This window comes from Cryptomeria japonica, chromosome 5 (genome assembly GCF_030272615.1).
Source record: "Cryptomeria japonica chromosome 5, Sugi_1.0, whole genome shotgun sequence".
NCBI lineage: Eukaryota > Viridiplantae > Streptophyta > Pinopsida > Cupressales > Cupressaceae > Cryptomeria > Cryptomeria japonica.
The window spans coordinates 277,670,514-277,694,742 of record NC_081409.1 but is presented as its reverse complement, the minus strand read 5'-3'; the positions used below and the strand labels follow the sequence as shown (position 1 = coordinate 277,694,742).

The 24,229-nt window shown below is 36.4% G+C and overlaps 1 protein-coding gene across 1 annotated transcript; it reads left to right on the top strand.

Moving 5' to 3' along the window:
- Positions 1 to 1,707: 1,707 nt before the first annotated feature.
- Positions 1,708 to 22,987, top strand: LOC131039589 (uncharacterized). The gene is made up of 2 exons (XM_057972375.2): positions 1,708 to 2,113; positions 22,216 to 22,987. The coding sequence occupies exons 1-2, from the start codon at positions 1,847 to 1,849 to the stop codon at positions 22,405 to 22,407; spliced, it is 459 nt and encodes a 152-aa protein (XP_057828358.2). The 5' UTR covers positions 1,708 to 1,846; the 3' UTR covers positions 22,408 to 22,987.
- The last annotated feature ends 1,242 nt before the right edge of the window (positions 22,988 to 24,229 follow it).

Genomic DNA, 24,229 nt, shown 5'->3' with positions numbered 1-24,229 from the left:
TTTCACTAGTTTTAGAACAGTCGTCCTGCAACCACAGTTATTGCAAATAACCAGTCATCCTGCAGCCACTGATGTTGCAAATAACCAGTCTTCCCGCAACCATTGTTGTGTAGTTAGTTTTATTTCCAACATTGTCATGTTTTCAGTTCAATTTATTATTTTGAGTTTATTTGCTATACACAACTGAAATAACAACTTAGAAGGCTTCCATAGTGCATATACAATGCTGTCTCATTTCAAGTTCACGTCCTTGGGTTGATAATTAAATGTAGATTTTAGTTCATGAAGGGTTGCTTAGTGTGGATAAAATCCCTAAGTTGTGAATTAGTATTCCAACCTCGATTGCAATTAAAAAGCCCAACATTTCTCTTATGTTTCATTAAGCTCATAGAAGCTTTGCATGTATTCAAATATTCCTAAAGTAAATGGAAATTTGAAAGCAAAAATGTAAATACTTTCATATGTTTATGAATATGATATTGTATATAATTTATGATGAAATGAAAAAGTTGAAATGAGAATTATTTCAAATATGCATCTTGTTTATGAAATGGAAAAAGGAATTTTTTTATTACTTGTATGTTGACAATTTATTTCATTCACTTGTGGGTTAAAACTTAGTAAGTTGTATGGGTAGATCAATGGGCATGTTGCATATTGAAGGTTGAGATTGACAAAAGAAGACATAATCAATGGGTAGATTGTAGGTCATAAGAGATGTATACAAATGTGAATCTTAAATTTTTTGTAATGAAGTCTTCGGTATTCATGATGACTCATGACCATTCCTAGCCCATTGACATGGAATATGTCACTACAATGGAGGTATTTGGAGTGGGTTAGGCTCTATAAAAGGTACCTATAATGTTGGAAATCAATCATATTGGTTTGTTATGAAAAGGTGACCTACAAAGGAAGATAATCTCATTCTTTTGGAATGTTGCTTTGTCAAAATTTTTGTAAGCCTTTGTTGTCTGGTACAATGTTTGGAATATCAATGGTTGTTGAAAAGTATTTGACTAACAGTTACTTACTGACTTAAGTGCAACATATATTAATTTGTGTGCTTGAGTACTATACAAAAGAACAAAATATATACATTTTTGAGAATCCAAAATTGAGAGAATTATTCAATCAATTCAAGATAACTTTACATTGCATTACATCCACTTAAATAAGCATATGCACATAGTGACCAATTATGGTGTAGTACACAATTGTTTATATCTTAAATCTTTGTTTCAAAACTATTAAATCATAATCCAAGGGTTTGACAAAAGGAGACGATCCTCGCCTAACAAACTCCCATAAAATGTTTGCCAATACGATTTTTTCTTTAGACATAAGTTCTAGACAATAAGGTGAGTAACTTCTAGACACATTAGAAGGCAAAGTTCATTTCTGTCAACATATATTAAATCTAAAAGAAAGTTTTATTTTGACATGTGCAAAAATCAGTTATGCAAATATAAATTCAACCCAACATAAAGAACATAACATCTAACCAATTATCATAACTTATTAAAGACATATTCAATCATTTAAAAGAAATTTAAGGGAAAAAATACTCTTACCATTAAATTTTTTAAAATCATTGTTTATCATTTCTATAGTTGCCCTTTATCCTAGAAATATGATCATTATCGAGAGGCTTTGTTTTCTACCTTTTGAGGTCACTTCCAACTCTTGAATGGTAGTGTTGTCAATATTCACCGACTTATGCGAGCTCGATAGTAAACAGGAAAAATATAGAAGCCAACCAAAAAAAGATTAGGTAAGTAATGATACAGAATAAATATAGAGGATTACAAGAAGTTAGGTCCCTTCGGAGCTATCGGTTTGAGCCATGGCTTCTTCTCTATGCTTGCTCAGTTCGCGCCCTTTCCTCCTTCAAAGGCCTTCTAATGCTGACAATTCTTGTTCTAAATCTTACAATCCTTCTCGTTCGGCATCCCCGTCCACTTCTTTCATCAGATTAGCTCCAATCAGAGACGCGCTTCATTTGGGCAGATTACAGATAACGAGAGGGCTAAAACTCAGAAGAAGATTTGTTGTTAGAATGGCACCTGATCTAGAGAGATTGACAAGGCGTAATCCATTGGATTTTCCTGCTGTAAGTCGACACTGTTTATCATCTTTTTAAAATTTTTTGGAGTGAATTTTATTGGGTTGTGTTGCCAGTTAATTATGTTTGTGCCTGAAATAGGTTTAAGGATACGGGCCGTTCTCATTATAAATTTGCGGTTATATAATACCCAGTTAATATATATCGAAAACTTAGTTAAATGTGGGATGCGTCTTTTCTGTATGGGATTTAAAGATATGCTTGTATTCGTAACATTAATTTGTGTTGATTTAATGTGCTCTTGAAGCTTTATCTACAACTTAGCTGAAATTGATCTAATCTTAGCCGCATAAATCTTACAAGGGCTTTTGAAGATTTTGTCTGTTCTCATTATAATATATATATTTTTCCAGATACTCAGTCAATATTCATCTAAATCCCGGTTAAACGATTAACTGCATGACTTCCCACTCCTCTAATTTGTTACCACATATATCAATACAATTTTTTTTAATATCCGGTTAAAATTATTCTAGTACACAGGCAAGATTTTATTGCTGTTTGATTCCTGTTAACTTTGAAGAAATGCTGTTTGAGTTCTGCCCTCTTTGTTTACCTAGTAACCATTTCATAGCAGCAAAAATCTTTAGGGTAAAAGATTCGCAAACCAAAACATTAAAACGTTAGGCTTTAATCAGGGAAAAGTTGGATTTTCACAAAAGATAGAATTATACAAAAAAAGAAGAGAAAAATCCTATGTTCCCTGAGTATGGATTCTTGGGATTTTTTCTGCTGTTGCAGTGATGAGGGGATGGCTTGGGATAGTGCCCTAGCTGTCCTGGAAACATTTCGGAGATGGGTGATGATGAGGGAATGGCAGGACTTTCTCGAGATAGTTTGGGGTTGTCCTTATAGGTCCCTCGATGGCCCTCCCCGATTTAAAAATAAAAAAACTGTATGTGAAGAAGGTAGGCCTTGGAACTTGGAATGACTTCCAAACAAATGTTCACATTTGTAGCAGAGAGGTTTTGTTTATTGGACACTTGTTTTTTTTTCCACATTACTGTTTGAAATAATGCTATGAAAATGCTTTCAATCCATTAAGATACGGATTATGAAAATAATTACTAACTGTTCTTTGAAAAACTTGTCATGAAAGAAATTTAGATGCTTGTACAAGTCATTATATTGAAAATTCAATTTGAAAGAAATATAAAACATGAAAAAACAATTGCATATACAGCAGGCTTGGCCCTGTCCAAAGCGGAGCTCTATACATAGGGCCAACTATGCAAACCTATGACAAAGCACAGTGCTATGGTAGGGCGCACACAGCCCTGTAGAGTGTGTGCGGCTCGTGTGTATATAATCTCACCTCTTTGTAAAGGGCATAAAAAAATTCAAAGCTTCTTTAATTCGATTCGATTTGTTTTATATAGAAATTTTATAAAATATATATTATTTTCTTTTTTGTTTAGTAAGTTGGCGTAAGAGAGCTGTACCCCATAAACAAAATATTAGATGGCAGGAGTGCCACAAAAAATTGACAAAAAACTTTAACCTCATCAACAGGGTAGTTGTATGGAATTACAAATCTAATTCTTAGCATCCCTTTTGATGTGGGAGTGAAGGAGCATGTTGAAACTACGTTACCCCGAGTTTCCAGGACAGTGATGGCAGGAGATGGGGAGACGCGTTTTTGGGATGACAATTTTTTTTCCCAATTTTGGGGATGGTTAGGGGATGGCAAAGGGGATGGCTATATAAACATAGAGAAAATTTAAAATATATAGGGAAGTTTAAAATATTCATATGAAAACATAGATAAAACATGCATATATATGTTATATTCATATGAAAACATGGATAAAGCATGTACATATACATTATAGAACCTTGACATATAACATTTGTGTTCAATTGATGCCCTTGTTTGACCACAAATATTGATGGTATTGATTAGCCCACACTAGCCGTTCCCATTGATATTTATTTCCAGCCCAAGCATGTGAGTTTGAAGGAGTATGAGTGGTTTCCAGCCTGAAAAGTATGGCCCAATATAGGTTGTACCTCTTTCAGACCTGGCGTGATCTGCTGGGTATGATTCCCTGCGTTTCTTGGCCCCCTTGTTTTCTGTTTGGTGGTGCTGGTGGTGTATGTCGCTACTGGGTAATGTTGGGGGGTGTTCATTGATGTTTTGGGAAGGTGTTTGATGAATTTTGTAGCTGTTTTGACCTGCAATAAAGTTTGAGCTTTGCATAGTGGTTTCCAGACTTGCATTGATGATTCCAGTACTTGTTTGCAAGTAGCTCATTGTTTTTTTTCTGAGTGGAGGATATTTTGATAGTATTCTATTACTATTATGACCTACAACTGCTTCTTTATGCACTACCAGGTTTTAGGTGTTTGTGAATTTGATTACCAAGCTGTTTTTCATATTTCTGAGTGCTTTTGGTTATGATTGAGACCTGTTTACCCTTTATATCAGTGCGCAACCACTTTTTACACACTACCAAGTTCTGAGCATTTGTGGAATTTATTACCAGGCTGCTGTTCATTATTTCTAAGTGCTTTTGGCAGTGATTCAGATGTGTTTACCCCGCATATCAGTGAAAAATCTAGTGTTGCAGACCTATAATCACTTTCATATGCATTATTAAGTTCCGAGTGTTTGTGAAATTGAGTTGTGCTTGCTGCTCAGATCTGTTGCAGCACTTTAGTGTTTTTTAGACTTGTTGCTATAGTTAGAACTGACACATGTAGTTTAATGTTTTTGAAATTTATCAAACACTTATGCACTATTGCTGAGGTGTGGGGGCACATAAAAAGAAATTAATAATGTTTTTTTAAAAGCATTTGAGTCTTTTCTTTTTTCTTTTTAAAATGTGCTAGGAAAAGGGGGAGGGGGGGACATCCCCTCTGAGAATTGCTGCCATCCTCATGTTTTTGGTATGTTTTCTACTATTTTCCAGATTTTGGGAACGGCTAGGGGACGTCCTTGATCCACCCACTGTCCCCAAAATGCTATGATAACGGGGATCTGTCAAAAAGGGCTGGGGACGCGTCCCCGGGTTTCCTAGTGTTGAAAGCAGGCACATCTTCTTTTTTTTTTTTTAACTTTTCACAACTGTTTAGTTTTCATTGGCATTGCCAACATCCACAACCATATCCACAACTCTTGGGATATAGTAATCTTTGTCCTTAGGGGCCATTACAGCCGAAACCTTTGTTAGCATTGATGATTCTTTTTCAAGCTTGGAGTTCTTTGGATTTGAAGCCAAAACGCTTCTCCTCCCATAGGGAGTTGAGCCATTAACAACAGTAGGAATGGATTGCAAAACATAGGTAGAATCAATTTGGCCAGCATTCCTACTAGATAACGCTGCTGTAAGGATGCATTTTGAGCTTTCACTTGAGAGGTTCCATCCTCAAAAGAAATGAAGACTTCTTTTTCCATAGAGTAATGGTGGAGGGAAGCATCTTTCTACCATGTGGCTTCAAAATTAATCTTGTGTTTGAAGTTAACTAATGTGGCCAACACCAAAGCACTTGCGACAGTGAAAGGGTAAACCCTCATAATCCAAGACTTGTTTCCAACAATGATTTGCGGTTTCTAGAGAGATATCTATTGACACACTTTTGGAAATATTGAGATCGGCCAAAATGTGAGCATATGTGGTGTGAAGGTAATTGGAAGAACCCTCATCAAGCTCCAAAAATTTCCCCAAAGAATTTCGTATTACCTCAAAACAAGAAACAAACCAAAATTGTAGAGGAAGATTTGGTAGTCGTACCCACACCGGAGTGAGTAAAATATTATGTGGTAGGGTTGAAGGAAGGATATATAGAGGAAGGATATACTCAATTCGGACCTTCAAACGCCTAAATGCTGATCTTCAAACTTTAAATCACAAGCATATTGTACTATCCCTTGGCTAATCTGACCCTGTTTCGCTTATTTGAACCCCACGGAATATTGTCAAACACTTGGCATACAATGTTTAAAGCCGCTGTGGTGAATTCTTTATTTGTCTTCTTTGGGTTTGTAGGCTGCAAATGAAGTTATGGAAAGCTTCTAACAATGCAAAGTTGTTATAGAAGTGATATGCTAGCTGTTTTAGACCTTTACACACACATGGAATGACTGAAATTAACTAGTACAGCTAGTTGACATTAAGACAAACACTTGTCATGCATCCCAAAGTATACCACTGTACTATCCCTTGGCTAATCTGACCCTGTTCGCTTTGAACCCCAAGGAATATTGTCAAACACTTGGCATACAATGTTTGAAGCCGCTGTGGTGAATTCTTTATTTGTCTTCTTTGGGTTTGTAGGCTGCAAATGAAGTTATGGAAAGCTTCTAACAATGCAAAGTTGTTATAGAAATGATATGCTAGCTGTTTTAGACCTTTACACATACATGTAATGACTGAAATTAACTAGTACAGCTAGTTGACTTTAAGACAAACACTTGTCATGCATCCCAAAGTATACCTTCAACCATTAGGCATTTAAGCAAACAGTTGGCATGAAAGCTACGTGGCTGATCAATGTTGAATGTCACCATGAATGTGGAATATGCAAATTATATCTCCATTAAACATATTCAAACTCCAAGTATTTCATGATATAATCATAATAGCAAATGATGCAATGAAGTAATGATTTTCTAATACAATGACTATAGATAGAAAACCCGGAATTTCAATGGCTGCCTTGATATATTGGTTTGATTCTCCTCATATGCAAAGCCCTTGTCAAATATATATAGCTGTTCACCTTTCTAATTTCCCTTCTATAGAATTCGAACTACTGTAGCACACTGTTCATCTGCACTGTTCACGTGCACTGTTCATGCACACTGTAGTAGCAAATAAACCCTATGTATGATGTTCTCAGTCTGCCATATACATATGCCCTCAGCTATGCCAATAAATCTGAAAATAAATCTCCAATCAGCACAATGTCAATTTCTGGATGAAGCCAACCCTAGGAGCAACTTCAGATGAAAATCTCACACCCTCAGATTGCTGATGCAATGAAGTCTTCACGTTCTCCAATGCCGATACTCTGGACAAGCTGCAGAAACCCCAATTTCTTCTCCAAAGCCAAGAGACAAGTCTTCTCATCAAAAATAACAATGATCAATCCCCCTTCTCTTTTTCTTTTCAAAAGCCTTATATATATATTTTCCATGAAGGTTCGATTTTCTCCAATAAGGCATTAAATCAATTAATGATATTAAATGACATTTAATGATATAATATTTTCACTTTGTCATTTAATATTTCACCTTGGTATTTTCCATGAAGGTTCGATTTTCTCCAATAAGGCATTAAATCAATTAATGATATTAAATGACATTTAATGATATAATATTTTCACTTTGTCATTTAATATTTCACCTTGGTAAAAGAGCCACAATTAATTAATTAAATGGTCCCCTTTAATGGTACTTGGACCCTTACTTAAGTTATAATATAAAATTATATTATAACTTAATAATATAAGCTCAAAACATTAATGTTTATTTAAACTAAATAAACATTAATATCTCCATTAATACTCAACATTTTTGAACGCCCTTTGAACTAGAGCTGACGTGATGAAGTTGCATATGACCATACCCCTTTACTAAAAATAGAAGGGGTCCATCTCTAACATCTCAAACTTACTATAAATAGTAAGTATAGCAAATGAAGTCCAAATGATACCAAACGAAAGCTAGATCGAAACACATTGAACTCTAGAGACGATACAAGTCTCGGGAGACCTTCTATCCATACTCATTAGCCTACGAGGGTCAGAATGATAGGCTAATCACCCAAAAACCATGTCTGCTAAAATGGGGACATTACACTTTATCTCAGCAATAACAAATTATGAAAGTATGAGGCACAACAAACACATGAACACTGGATTTAAGTGGAAAACCCAATTAGGGAAAAATCACAGAGATAATCAAACTCACAAGATAAATATAATTTGCTGCAATGTTGCCTCTGAAACACCCTGCTTCTGAAAGGACTTGTAGAACTAAGGCACACAACCTTAGGGCAAGATACAAATGACTTGCAAGATTGAAATTTACCGTTTAAGAGCAAGATACAAAAAGCTGCCAAGAGACTCATTGTCTTCCGATAGAGAAAACAATAGATGAATTGGAATGAACAAGATCTCCTAATCATGAAATTGATCTTGAACCATTGTGTCAAGCAATCAATATTAACAAACTCTTTTGCTTCCAAAACACAATCTCTAAAGTCTATTACGTTGAGAATATCATCATCAAAGCTCTTCACAATAGTCTTTCGCACATCTCCGATTACTAGATTTGCTTGTAGGTCTTTCACACCTTTGGCAAATCAATTCACACCCATTCCACACACTCATTAATACATCCGCACTCTTTTATATACAAGCTTAATCATTAAAACCCTTAACTAGGTCGACCACAAATAGAATATAAATTATTACATAAATTCAGCCACTCAGACCTAAAATATCAAATACAGTCCGCTCCAGTAGTTAGAGAGGACCCAAAAACATTACAATACAACATTTCCAAAGGCTTCAAACAAACCGCACACTAACACATCCACCAAGGTCGACAGCAAATGAAACGTGTAGATGAACAATGAAGCACACCAACTAGTCGGCCTAGTAACATTCTCCAATGCATGAAACTCAATGCGGATCTACACATGCCACGGTGAGACCCAAAACATTAGCCATACACATCCTCCGAAAAAAAACCCAAACCAAAAGAATATGATCCAAGTAGGATACAAAGTCACAGTCAGTTGGAAACCAGACTAGCTGACAACACAAAACACAAGGCATCATAACTTCACATGCCAGTCAAACCATCATTTGAAAACTGAATTGGAACACTAAACAACCCATATGAACATGTCATCCGAACTGCAACACTTGACTTTACCTATCTGGAAACCATTAGACATGTTTTGGACCTCATTTGAAGGATGACCTTACTATTAGAAACATTAGTAATCTGCTCAGCGAATTGAGCCATAGAGCATCTGCAAACTTGATAGCGTAATATATGTAGAACATAAGCAATGTATTTAGGACCATAGCACATAGTCTTCACAAACTGGAGGAATGCAAGACATTCTTCCATTGAGACATTAAAAATTCTTTCCTGCATATTGAAACTTTCACTATACCAATCTTTCGAAAACACCACAACATGAGACATCAAAACCTCTTTTTTGCATATAGAAACATCTGCTATACTATTCTTACTTCCATATCAATACAAGATAGGTCGACGTCAATGACAACACATGATAGGTTGACATCAATGACAATAAAGCACAACAACTCAAGTTTCCTGCTTGATATTCAAAATTCTGAAGCGCTTATACCTAAAATGGCCTCAAAAAACTTGTCTTGGAAACCCACCCCCTTGTCCCTATCTTATAAACTTGGTGGAACATGAGAAAAACTTGTCGATTTTTAAATCTAAAGGGATTATTAGGATAGAGTTATAGAGAATAAATAAAAATGAGAGTGAGGTTTTGCGTGTGGTAGCCCCTAGCAAGGTTGAGGGGTGTAGGGTTAGGGCCCCTTATTAGGTTTTGTTTGTACTGCTCCCAATCAGGTTGAGTGTGGGATTTGGAGGCTACACTCTTGTTGTGCTTCATGTCGTGATATATGGCGAGACCTAGGGGTGAAGCCTCCACCACCAAGTCCAAGTTAAAGCATTTAAAATTAGTAGACCTTCATGATGCATGCAATTTTTCATAACTTTATCTAGAGAAGCAAAAATTGAGTAAAAATTGCAAAAATCAGATTAATTGTGAAACTTTTAAACTGTCAATTACTTCCCAAAAAACATGATTATGTTTAAAAACCATTGACCATTGACTTTGATTTTTTTGACTTTAATCATGATTAAATTGCAAAAAGGCATCTAGGTTTGACAAGTTTTGTGGGTTTGATGAATTTCATTTATAGAAGTTTCAGAGGCTTTATGAATTTTGTTGACAATAGGGTTTATACCACACATTTTGTAGTGGTTTCTAACCGTTTGGTAAAGTTTGTGCACAATTTCAATGTGTTTTTTTTATAGATTTCAACAATTTTATTTATGTGGGGTTAATTTGGTAGGGTTTATGCCTTTGTTAATAGCAACATGACGGGAGGATGCCATTTTAAAAGTTTAAAATAGAGAAAATATCATTTCTAATTCTGATGATTGGTTCTAGGCATTTGGTGATGCTTATTCACTCATCTGGTTCCTTGGTGCAATATAGGTGCTAGTTTCGATTGTTCATGCCAAGGGTTCACATCTAAGGCTTTGAATCCCTACTCATTCTCATATGAGGGCTGACAACTTGTTTTTTGTTGTTTGTTTAAAGTCATGTTACCTTGTTTGGAAACTTCTAGTGGTGTTCATCTATATTCCTTTTTTAGGTTAATTGTTAGTTATGTGGACTCTGGAGTTTAGTCTTGGTGCCATTGAATAGATTTAATGTGAATCATACTCGTGGAATTCAAATTCATTTAGAGTTTCATTGACTCCAAATGTTTTGTAGGTTGAGTGTTAGGATTTTAGGATCTTCTCTGTTTCTAATATTATAATTGAAAGCCATAATAATTTTATTATAGTTATTAATTAAAAAATAAATTATCTTTGACAACACTGAAATCTATTAGAATATTTAATTATATTTTAGTCACCTATATTTAGTTCCTTGTTTAATGGTCATTGAGCTTTTTAGTTAATTAGCTTTTAAGCTTTATCTAGCATTTAGCTTTTTCTTTTTAGTTAATTAGCTTTTAGCTCTTTAATCTTTTACTTTAACGTTATGTTCTAATTATAGAACATCGTCTTGTAACCTCTATATATACGTGTGGATATCGTTCAATGTAATCATCCGATTATTGAATCATTCATTCAATTTATTTTTCATGGTATCAGAGCATGGAAATTAAAAATTTCGAAATTTTTTGTTATTAAAATTTTTCGAAGTTTTTTATTGAAGAGATTTTTTTTTCTTAAAAAGAGCAGATTTTTTTTCTCTTCCTGGGCAGATTTTTTTTTGTAGGTTGAAAATTTTCCTAGGGTTTCTGCAATTTTCGACTAGGGTTTTGACCTTTAGTTCAAGTCAAAATTTTATTCTGGTTGTAGATTATTGGTGGGTTTTTTGCGATCTCAAGTGGGTCATTGTCAGATTTTTTTGGGTGCATCGTTTTTCGTGCCTCGATTTTTGAGCCGTTGGATCTGCATTCTGTTTTCAGATTCTTGGTGGGTTTTTTGAGAGATTTTTTGGGTTGGTCTCAGATTTTTTTGAGTGCCTCGTTTTTTGCACCTCGAATTTTGTGCCCCCAAATTTGCCTTGGAATTTAAAAAACAGTTCACTATTTCTGCTATTTCTGTGGACGTTGGGGATTTTTGCTGTTTTTTTTGGGCACCATTTATGCTGTTTTAAGTGTGCAATTTTTTAAAATTTTTTTTTGGTTTCTTCCAAACCTCGAAATTCGTGCCTTGGAATTTGTGCCAGAATTCTCCTATTGGGTTTCAGTTTTTTCAGCAGCTGCTTCTATTCTGAAACTTTTTAAAATCAAATTCTTTTGTCTCTTGCTGTCACTCAGTTGACCTTGATCAACCTCGATTTCTGTGATGGCATCATTAACCAACATCATGTGGAACACAGTCAGAAGTTCAACGACTGCAACTACAACACTTGGAAACAATGTATGCTTACCATCTTTGAGTATCGTTGCCTTGATCAACTTGTTTTGGGCAAGGAATCTCGTCCTACAATAGCAGGTGAAGATCAAGACAAACATGATGTGAAGAATTGAGAGGTTGTCATGCTTATCAAACTCTCTGTCACAGATGATCAACTCCCACAGGTGCCTTCAGGTAAAACAGCAAAAGAGATCTGGGATCTTTTGAAGGGTCTTCATGAAACGTCCGACAAGAGCCGAGCTTTTTTTCTGAAGAATATGTTGTTTTCCATCATGATGGATGAGAAGTCATCTATCTAGGCACATCTTACGAAGATCAAGGACATCCGTGATCAGTTAGAAGCTATAGGCCGAACCATGGTGGAAGACGATATGGTAGTGATCACGCTGAAAAGCCTTCCTAGATCCTACGAGCATTTCATTGATACGCTCAATATCTCCTCTACTAGTGTTGATTTGAAGTTTCCTGATCTTTGCAACAAGCTGCTACAACAGGATCGATGGAAGCAACAGTTTGGAAGCAGCGCTAGTTCATCCATTGAATAGGCTTTCACAGCGTCATCTTTGCATAAGTACAAGGGTAAAGCTCCGTCCTTCTAGCAGAAAGGACAAGGTCAAGGTCAACCTCAACAGTCTTCCAAAAAGAAGAGCTTACAGTGTTCCTACTGTCATATATATGGCCATTTGGTGAAAGATTGCCAGAAATTGATAGCATCCCAGCAATCCAAACAGGGAGGGTCCAAGCAGAAAGCCAATTCTGCCACGCATCCTGATCAGAAGGAATCTGCCTTCTATGCGTTCATGGCCCAAACCTCCTCTGATGATGTTCAATCATCAGCCTGGTACATTGACTTTGGAGCCTCTCGACATTTCACACATCGTCGGGATTGGTTTTACAGAGTACATGCCTTTCACTGATTTAGTGATCTTTGGTGGAGGCGAAGAGTATATTGTTGTTGGCAAGGGCAACGTTGAGATTTCATCTGGTGGGAGGGATTTAATATTCCTCAATGTATACTTTGTACCTTGTATGAAGCTCAATCTATTGTCAGTCAATCAAATTATGTAGCATTCACCACGGCTAGATGTCGTCTTCGGGTTGCACAAGTGCAACATTGTTGACAAGGAGACTCACACTACAGTTGCAGTTGGTATTGAGGATCACTGTCTTTATAGACTTGTTGATTCTATTGGTTCGCAGGAGCTCGCCATGGCAGCTAGGAGTACTTCCATCAGCACTCTTTGGCATCGGCGATATGGGCATCTCAATGTTCACTATCTCTCTCAGTTGGTTCGAGAGGATCTAGTCGTAGGATTACTTCAGATTCAAACTCAGAATCATGGAATTTGCGGAGCATGTCAAGCTGGAAAGCAGCATAGGACTCCGTTTTCAGATGGAGATGCTTGGAGAGCATCCAAGGTCTTGCAACTCGTTCATGCAGACATCTGTGGTCCCATGAACACTCCATCAATCACTGGATGCAGGTATTTTCTATTATTTGTTGATGATTTCAGTAGACACATGTGGGTTTATTTTCTTAAGCAGAAATCAGAGGTGTTCACCATGTTTCAAACGTTTAAGGCCTTAGTGGAAAAAGAGTCTAGCTGTCAGACAGTCACTCTTCGGTCCGACAATGGAGGGGAATTTTGTTCTACAGAGTTCACCAACTTTTGTGCATCACATGGCATTAAGCATTAGCTTACCACACCTTACACCCCACAACAGAATGGTGTTGTTGAGCACAGGAACCGTATAGTCATTGAGATGGCTCGGTCTATGTTGGAGCATAGAAATGTTCCAAAACACTTTTGGGCGGAAGCGGTCTTCACTGCAGTCTACCTTCTGAACCTATCTGCCACAAAGGCCGTTAAGAAGATGACTCCAAAGGAAGCTTGGTCTGGCAAGAAGCCCAAAATCAGTCATTTGAAAGTTTTTGGCTCTACAGCTTATGTTTGGATTCTAGATGCCACAGGCACCAAATTTGATCCAAAGAGTCAGAAATTGATGTTCATCGGCTACAGTGACAACCACAAGGCATATCGGCTGGTTGATATAGACACTAATCACCTCATATTCAGTCGAGATGTAGTATTTGATGAAGAAAGAGGGCCTTTTCAGCCTTCCTCTCCCGATTTGAGCACTAAGGATCACCCTCCAAAGGTTGTAAGTATGGGTGTTCGTCTTCCCTTAGCTCCACCTGATGGGAGGGATTTAGTTGACTCTGAAGTTGTGGGGTCTCCCAGGCATGACATTGCACCCCCTGACTTTCCTCGGGATCTTCTTGATCCACATCCAGAGGAGCTTGCTCTAGATATTCCAGGCACTCTTCATCCTGCAACAGATGTTGGTACTTCTACTCTCCGGCCTAGGTAGTGGGCCAAGACCATTGGTGATCTTCATGATGATGAGCTCATTGAAGGTAGATCAGTTAGAGGTAAGAGCAAGCGCCACACAATTAATTTTGCTCTTATGGCCAACATTCACAGTATTTATGAGCCTCAAACATATACAGAGGCTAAAGGTGTACCTGAATGGGAAAAGGCTATGGCAGCGGAGCAACATAGTCTTCTGAAAAACAACACTTGGGTATTGTCCGATCTTCCTCCAGGAAAGAAGCCCATTGGCTGCAAATGGGTGTTTAAAGTCAAGTATAAAGCTGATGGGAGCCTTGATAAGTACAAGGCTCGGTTGGTGGAAAAGGGTTTTCACAGATGGAGGGCCTTGACTATGAGGAGACATTTGCTCCCACAGCCAATATGAGTACCATTAGGCTTGTCCTCGCTCTCTCAGCTCAATTTGGATGGAAAGTCCATCAAATGGACGTCAAGAGTGCCTTTCTCAATGGTGATTTGCAGGAAGAAGTCTACATGACGCGGCCTGTTGAAATAGTAGCTAGCTCAGATACCTATCTATTGTATTTTAATGTTGTCAATGACAATTAAAATACACATGTATTATCTATTATGTAAATTGAACTTAGGGCTGGGCCCAAATACATGTAACTTGTAATTATGTCTTGTTTGGGCAAGACCTATATATAATGTAACTTGTGGATAGGATAGGCCCTATAAATGTAACTTGCTATTTGGTCTGACCCTAATTGGGCGATGTAACTTGTGGTCCTATACTGAATGTAACTTGTAGATAGGGTAGACCCAAATGTAACGTGGGAAACAATTAACTATGTTTTGGGCTGGGCTCAATTGTAACGTGGTGACTATTGGGCTGGACCCAATACCTAATGTGGGAAATGTATAATATTAATTAACTATCTTGCAAGCCGACTTGAGGATGTTTAGCACCAAAAGGGTGGTATATAATCCACTCGAAGATGAAGTCATTTACACAATCATTCTTAGCAAATGCAATCTGCTCTCCTACATTTTTAGCGAACTCTTCACTTGTGCGAATTCAGTCAAGGATATTGTTGGGCAAAGTTGTCAAGATCTTCTGCAATTCTGCTCCAGCCTATTGTTGTCATCTGCTGCAGATCCTCTCTTTTGGTCATCTACTGTTGATTAGGGCTGCATCCTTCATTACCTTGTCAACTTGCTGTTTGGACAGCAATCTGAGATAAGTTTGGTATATTGTAATTGCCTACAATTGAGATAATACATATCACATTTAAGGCTGGGTTTTTCACCTCCAAGAGGGAGGTTTTCCTAGGGTATTGGCGTCTTGTGTCTTGTGTCTTGTGTTTTATTACTATTACTGTTTATTCACAGTCTGATTATAATTAATTGGTTAGATTAACATCTGATTGCTTGAAATTAACACAGCCTCCAGGTTTCAAGGTTGCCAGTAAGGAACACCAGGTATGTAGACTAGTCAAAGAGTGGCCTCAAACAGGCTCCTCGTGCATGGTACATCAAAATTGATAAGTACTTGATTGATCAAGGCTTTCAAAGGAGTCCTTCAGATCCCAATTTGTATGTCAAACATACTATTGATGATATTCTATTTCTAGTAGTCTATGTTGATGATTTCATCATTATTGGCAATGCAGCACATTTGATCATGCAGGTTAAATAGAATTTGTGTCAGCATTTTGATATGACAGATTTGGAACTTCTCCATTATTGTCTCGGTGTAGAAGTTTGGCAGACTGATAGCCACATATTCATTTCTCAGTCAAAGTATGCCAAGAGCCTACTAGATAAGTTTTGAATGCAAGATTGTAAACTTGCATCTACACCTATGGAGATAGGGCTCAAATTATCAGCCAAATTAGATTCACCTGTAGTGGATGAGTATTCATTCAGGCAACTAGTGGGCAGCCTCATCTATCTCACCGCCACTAGAGTTGACATTAGTTATGCTGTGAGCTATATTTCTCGCTTCATGTCAGCCCCAAAAGTTGAACATTGGGTTGCAGCGAACTGTGTGCTTAGATATGTGAAGGGCACTCCTGATTTTGGCATTCTGTATAGCAGAAGCAAAGATCCTAGGCTGGTTGGTTTCACAGATTTAGATTGGGTAGGTTGTGTTGATGACAGAAAGTCAACTTCTGGGTATGTTTTCAGCTTGGGTACAGGTGCAGTCACATGGACCAGCAAGAAGCAACAGGCAATAGCTCTTTCCTTGACCGAAGCAGAGTATTGGGGAATTGTTAAGGCAGCATGTGAGGCAATTTGGCTACGTAGGATGCTTGTAGACATGCAAATGTCTCAACCAGGACCTACTCCCTTGTTTTGTGATAATCAAGGGGTTTTAAAATTTACTCCCTTGTTTTGTGATAATCAAGGGGTTCTAAAATTAGCCAAAAATCTAGTCTTACATGAGCGGACAAAGCATGTGGAGCTTCATTGTCATTTCATCCGTTAGCATGTTGAAGATGGATCTATGATACTGCAGTATATTCCTTCAGAAGATCAGAGTGCAGATATCCTCACCAAGTCCTTGAGCCCGGCAAAGTTTCTCAAATTTAGAGGGCAGCTTGGTGTGATAGATAGCATGACCATTAAGGGAGGGTATTAGAATATTTAATTATATTTTAGTCACCTATATTTAGTTCCTTGTTTAATGGTCATTTAGCTTTTTAGTTAATTAGCTTTTAAGCTTTATTTAGCATTTAGCTTTTTCTTTTTAGTTAATTAGCTTTTAAGCTTAATTTAGCTTTAGGTTCTTTAATCTTTTACTTTAACGTAATGTTCAAATTATAGAACATCGTCTTGTAACCTCTATATATACGCATGTATATCTTTCAATGTAATCATCCGATTATTGAATCATTTATTCAATTTATTTTTCAAAATCTAAAAGTGCGAAAGTCAAGCCTTTTTTGAAAGGTTTGAGAGAGTCTTAGAGCTTGGTTGAAAGTGAAAAAATAATGAAAAATAGCATGCCCCATGAAGGTCTGTGTGGTTCCAAAGGCTTTAAATTGGGTTGGTCATAGGAACTAACCCCTCGTTTAATAACCTTTAGCAAGACACAGAACAATTAATTAAAATCAATATGTTTTTTCTTTTGTTTGATGCCTTCAAAAGTAACCTTATATCTTACCTTTATTGTAAATGAAAGTGTTGCAAGTTAATGGTAAGAGCATATTAGAAAGGTGAAGCTACTTTCCTAAGAAAATTAAATCCCAATATGCATGCTCTGCACTAAATGTTGCAGACAAAAATATTTTAAAGTTTTAGAAATATTTGACTTGAGAGTTAATGAGAAGGTACATAATCTTAGTCCTTTATTGTACAAAGCGTTCATTGTGAGACTAGTTAGTCAGCAGCACATGCTTATGCCAGACCAAAACCAATTAACTCAATTAAGAGCTTAACAAGTTCAAACACACAGGATTTGATGTAATCATATTGATTCTTCCAAGCTGTGTGTTCTCATCATCTAATGGTTGTCGCCTTACCTCTTTTTTAGCATAATACACAAAGTGCACATATGGAAGCTTCTGTTTGTAGCAAGAGTACGATTACTACATGTTAGATAACCCAAACATTGTCATGATATTGTTTACATGGTACATTGCCCCACCAGGTGACATCAACTGGTATTTTCACCACAAACATAAGAAAGAACTAGGTGTTACAAACTTAAATCTTTATTAACAACCCTAACTTACCATAGGACCTCCACATTATTACTTAAAATGACACAAATAGCTCCTGCATTACATAACAAAAGAAGTCGTGTCCAGGTTCACAATGAAACATTAATTACTATGGTTTGGGAAACATCTCACTAGAGGCCATTTTCTTCTCCAGAAATGTAACATAAACAGATACTCACCCAAACATCTCATGGAATTTCCAGAAAATTCTCCCATGCCATTTCCAAAATTAGAAGCATTTCTATGTGTTTGCTGGCATTTTGTTTACATCTTTCCCTGAAGACATGAGGAATGTGAAAAAATGTAGCTGATTTTGCAGAAGGATTAAAAAAATTCCTATAATTCTTATAAATTTGTGCTGAATAGAGGAGAATTTAAATTGAAATTTTTAATCTGATATTCCTATTTGTAATTGCAACAGGACATCTCATAATTTTGCAACAGCTTGGTTGTTATCTCCTTTAGTTCAAGGCAGTTAATTTTTTTTTTCCTTTGGCAAAAGGCCGAGGTCTATAATATATTAATTATAATAAAGTAAAGATAATTACTAAATACAATAAGAGTATGACCATAAGAGGGGACAGAAGGCACCCTCAAAGACCAGGGATGATCCCGAACTAGAATTCCACTGAGGGAATCATACATGAGAAAATTAATCTTCATAGCTCTCTGTTTTTTGTACTATTTTAATCAGCCATTAATAATCCTTATAGTTAGGTATAATATTCTTTTAATAAAATTTGAACAAATTGAACTCCATTGTGCGCTTCCTAAAGTTCATCTTGCAGCTAGCTGCTCTCTATATTTTTGCATTCCTTCTTCCTTGTGAATGGTAAAATTGCCTAAATTAGACTGATGATATGCAGTGCACCGATGGAGTGGGTCAGTTCTAAGTTTCCTATAAAGGTTTAGGAGGTGAGGTGCAAGACCTGAACTGATTTTAGTAGATTAGGAACCCCTCAGACCTGACACCATAACACAATAGAACAAGTGTAATTATGTGTATGTAAAAATGCACATGTTTCTTGCGGCCTTCAGAACAAAAGCTTTGTGCAGATGTTGGAAATCCAATCCAGGTTGTATATTACTCTTATGCAATGTTTCGTGCTCATGAAAAATAAACATGCACAACCTCAACTCCATTATAGTCACCATGACTTTCTTCTTCCTTTGTGTCTACGAATGAAACAATTTCTGTGTCTTTCCTTCACCAAAATCTGGATTTAAGTGGTATCTGTGTAAGCATAAGTATCTTTCTAGTCGGGTCACTTGTGGGCCTTGGTGATAGTAAATGTGATTTTATGTTCTGACTGCACTTTATTAAATGAATTTGTTATGACTGCTTTTACTTTGAGTAGTTATCAAAGCAGCCAAGCAAGGTCAATTCTTTTTGCTATAATTATTTCTTCTTTTTGTATGGAGGAATCGGCACTAGCTGGGACCTTGTTTATGAGGTCCTAATTACACAGCTCCTATAACCTCTGGCCACGAGCTGCCCTTACTCATGCTGTGCTTGAAGCCAGGGATTCGAACCCGCAACCACCATCCATGTCTTTCAACAACTTAACCATCCAGTCTACAGCCTGTAGGCAATTCTTTTTGGCATATTGAGAAGGTAGATATATTGGAGTCTCTTGGTCACTTGAGCTAACTTGACCAACTTCAAACCATGTATTTTGCAAGTAGACAAACCTATTTATTCACTCGGCTAGTACTTTGTATCAGTCAGGTGCTTTCAATAAGTATTATAGATTTCAAATTGTGTACTTTGTTGGTAGCTTGCTGGAAGATTTGACTATCTTTCCCAGTACTATTCAATTTACTCTTGGGCTGGAGCCTCTAGATAGGTTTAAATTATTAATATATTATGTGTTATAGATGCTCTTGCCCCTGGGATTCTTGTATGCAGAATCCTAATTTTTTGGTGAGTTGCTATTTGAATCTGTCTTGTTAACTTCAACTAGAGAGGGTAAATTGATGAGAAAATGGCCAATTGAATCTGGGTTTTAAAAAATTCATGTTTTGTAGGCAACTTTTTCAATGTCATCTACGAGGCTAGATGTACTTCCTTCAAAATATGTTAGGTGCTTTTTGAAAATCAACGCTTGCCATTATTAATTTTGTCAGGAAATCACGGATTAGGTGAAATGTTTGTGAGAGTCTACTTGTAGAACTTTGAGAAAGTGTAATAGTTCATTAAAGTAAGTGAACTGCCACTTTGGTCATCATATCAACACTAGCCAGAGGCTGCATGCTTTTCTTGTTTTAACTGTCCTCTTAGAATGGTATTTATTAATTTTATGTGGGAGTCCTTTTACAAGCACACCATCTCAAAATGGCAATATTCCCCTTAATGGTTGAAATTATATGCAAGTAATAGTTTCCTTTAATGAATTTGTAAGCATTTTCACCAAGCTCACTGGAGAATGAGATCAAAGTAAAATCAGGCCGGTCAGCTTTTATTTTAATTCTTAAATGGAATTTCTAGAAAGATTACATGTCTACTGCCGGAAAGACTTTGTTGTAACTTAAGCTAATGTTGATTATGGTAACAATTGCTGCAGTTCATGCTATGGAACGGTTCGTAGGGGATTTAGTAGAATACATTTTTTGTGAGATTCGAGATAATTGCATAAGTGCATTGCCCTCTAATCTCCTTGTAACCATTTCTACGGACCTATAGTTTATTCAATGGAGGTTTACTGATCAATGCACAAAATTTATTTGTTCAAGGCAGCCTATGTGGAAGGAATTTAATTTTTTGTGTTTTGCCTTTGTCCTGTTGAAACTCAAGATTCCAGTGTTTTTGAAATAAAGGAAGATGGTAATGTGTATATTGTAGAAACATTATTAGGTTATCAGTCTCTTATGACATCAACTTCATTATAGACCAAACACCATGACCGTTGCTGAACTAACAGTATACCCCATCTCTTCCTTTATTGTCTGAATTTTTTTCCTCTTGGATTCCTTGTCTCTCTCTTTTCAGTGTGACTCAGAAGTTTGATGAAATCTTATACAGCTGGGGCACAATTTTGTGTAGAAATAGCACTTAACTTTTTTCTGCTTGATCCATCCATTATATCTTTTGGAAATGGAGAGGAGGTTTTGATTATCTGAGACTTGTATCTTACTTTGCTATTCATTACTTACATAAAATTATATTTGAATATTAGAACTCTTTTTCTTTTCTTTCAAAATGTGCTGGGTAAACTTTTTAATGTGACCAGTGATGCTGGCACAACACGTCTTCCGGTGTCATGTTAAATGCTTTTGACCAGGAGCTATGCACTAATGAGGTCACAAATGGGGGACTTCATCCCCAATTAACAAAGCTGAGGCTCAAACCTGCAAGCACATTGGATCAGCAAAGGCCCAAGCCTATGATCACAATGGCCCAGCACGGGTTTGAACCTTGGTGGTCACAACACCACCACCGCCACTTAACCAACACACCATGGGATGATTCCCAAATATTAGAACTCTTATAATGCAAAGGCATATGACTTTATTTTCCTCACAAGGTTCAACAGTTTCATAGTTTGAATAAGTTTAAATATTTATATTTTTTATTTTGGGGTTATGATTGGGTTTGCAAGATTATTTAAAATTGATATTTCAAAAAATCTATTATGTTCATTTATATATAATAGTGAGTTAGAAGTTTACAGTGTCAAAATATTCAAAATATTCCCCTATTTGGGAAAACCTACAGTAACATCCAACTTCAAATCTTAGAAGTTACAAATAAAAGAGTGTAAAGCCAGATTTTCAAGATTTTGATTCTGGCAACATTTTTGTAATGGTTTTTCACATGGTTTTTGTACGTAGAATCCTCCATCTTGGTCTGTTCCAGATCACATCACTATCCGTGTGTTTAGGTCATTTCTCTTAGGTTGATTTTATAAGGAACTTTTTCAGATTTCCAATTTTCCATCCAATATTTTACAACATAAAAATATTCTTACTGAACCAAAGCATGAATATTTCTTGTTTCAAGCCTGCCTATTGGTAATGATATACATTTCAATGGAATGATGACTCTGCTGGGTTGATGATCGGCAAGTTGGAATGCTCTAAAATTGCATATTCCATTTGCAGTTGTCTGTATGCATGGTATTCAGTTCCCAAATGTATGGGAATGATAAGTTCATCTGATTCCAAATGCATAAGCTTGAATGAATTTATTAGTTCTGTTAACCAGAACAAATTCTTAGGAATAATGAAAGGGTTTTTTGAACCATTTCTTGATCCCTCATTATTGTTAGTTGCTTCTTGGTCATTAAGGAAGCATACGCATCATAATATTTAAGAGATGTTTCATCGACATTGAATTTGATGTGATAGTCAACATACTTGCAGGAATGGGATAAACCAAGGAACCCTCGTCGGCCTGATATATTACCTCAATTTAGTCCCTTGAAGACACCTCTTCCTCCCCCAATGCCATTTGACCCTCCTCTTGAGGATGATGAGGAAGAGGGAGAGGAGCAGCAGGAGCAGCCACAGGAGCAGGAAGAGGAACAGGAAGAAGAAGAAGGAGATGAAGAGTAGCAAATAGTGATGTTGACATTATAGATTTTAGAAGCTGCCAGCACTCAAGTTCGTTAGTCAACCACAGAGATTGTCAATTTGAATGCTCATTGGTGTTTTCTTCTTATCTCATTAGTATCCTGTTCTCAGTTTCCCTGGCTTGATATGCCCAAATGTAATTTATTGATGTGTTGGTTTTTTGAGCATATGCAGGTTTAGAGGTTGAAATGTACCTTGAAACTGTCCTGCTAGATTGTTTTATGGCATAAAACAATATCCATTGGCAACAATGTTTTCATGATACATGTCGTTTAACTCCAGTACTTAAATCACAGGAGTTAGAGATTATATAGAAAAAATATGGGTTTAGCAGGGTATACAATACATTCAACTTAGTCTGAGAATATTTTTGTGCAATACATGCTATATGCTGAGTTCAAACTTGCGTTGTCGAGGAATGTCAACTTGCATGAATGACATGCTTTGATATGTCTTGTACTGCAATTATTTTGGCATACCATGCAAAGTAAATTTGTTTATTTTACTGAAACTACATAAATAGAAATAAATTATTGGGGGGAAACTTATTGCCTTGTCTTGAGCCACAGGCAAAGATGCTTGCATTTTGTTTGATTTGATTACGTTCAGTACATTCACTACATATTTTAGTGCAATGTTGTTAATGTTGGATTGTCTATATTTTTGCTTTATTTACATTTATTTGAATCTGTGAAAGCTTATGTGCATTCAAAAGAACTGAAAATAATCCCAAATTGAGATGCGTAACTTCCACAACTAAATGATGTAGTTTCTATATAGACAGAAATAGTTGCTATGCGAGGAAATCGACTTGAATGTATGCCAGCAATGGAAAGTTCTGTTGAACGTACTTTGACCTTGCAGTTACAGGGCACCACAGATAGAAAGAGGCATACTATTCAAGCAAATATGAAATGAACAATATAATATATATGGTAAATTTATGATTGGTAAATGTCCTTTTTGGTCTCTGTTTTGCGTATTAAAATAGATTGGGTAGCTTAAATGGTTGGATGGCATTTTGTTGACAGAGAGTTGCAGGGTCTTTTGCCTATCTAAAATAGATTTTTTAACGATTTGTTTACCAGATTGGAAGATATATTATTATTTTCTAATTTGTCCAATTTACGATGACACTAGAATAAATTTTGTAAACATAATCAAAGAAAATATTGACTATTTTCTTGAACTAAAGATAGTATATTAACCACAAAATTACAGCCTCGAAAGTCAGGTTAGCATTCAGCTAACTGCGAAATGTATCATATCAAAAACACAATCAGCCAGGCTATTGCTATCAGTTCTAAGAAGTAGTTCTTAGTTTTGACATCATAATATTACAATATCTGCTTCGGTCACTACTATGCCCGAAAATGGACATATATAACATATATAATCGTTGTGTCAACCCTTGTACTAAAAGTTGGCACTCTTCAGTGTACTGATCCAGATTACCCCATCCAATGGGGGGGTTGATATCAGAAATTTCACTTTTAGATCTCACAATTTATATTCCTTTTCTCTGATTCATTTATATGTGCCTTCATCCTGCTGCTGTTCTCTTTCTTCTTCGCCCCATCATTTTGACCTCTATCAACATTATATTCTTCCATAAATTGCTTCAGTGCTTGCACAGAAGCTTTGTTTTCTTCCTTGTTGTATGCCCAGGTATGTCATAGCGAATTTCTGAAGTATTAATCGTGACAATTCCATTTTCCATCAGCTTTAGGAACTTGAATCTGGATATTTCCATTGTGATAGTCACCTGCACAACAATGTTGTAAACGATGAGTCTCTTTTGAGT

Coding starts and splice junctions, on each gene's coding strand:
- LOC131039589 (XM_057972375.2), top strand. CDS start 1,847: ATGGCTTCTTCTCTATGCTTGCTCAGTTCGCGCCCTTTCCTCCTTCAA. Junction 2,114..22,215: donor ATCCATTGGATTTTCCTGCT/GTAAGTCGACAC, acceptor ACATACTTGCAG/GAATGGGATAAACCAAGGAA.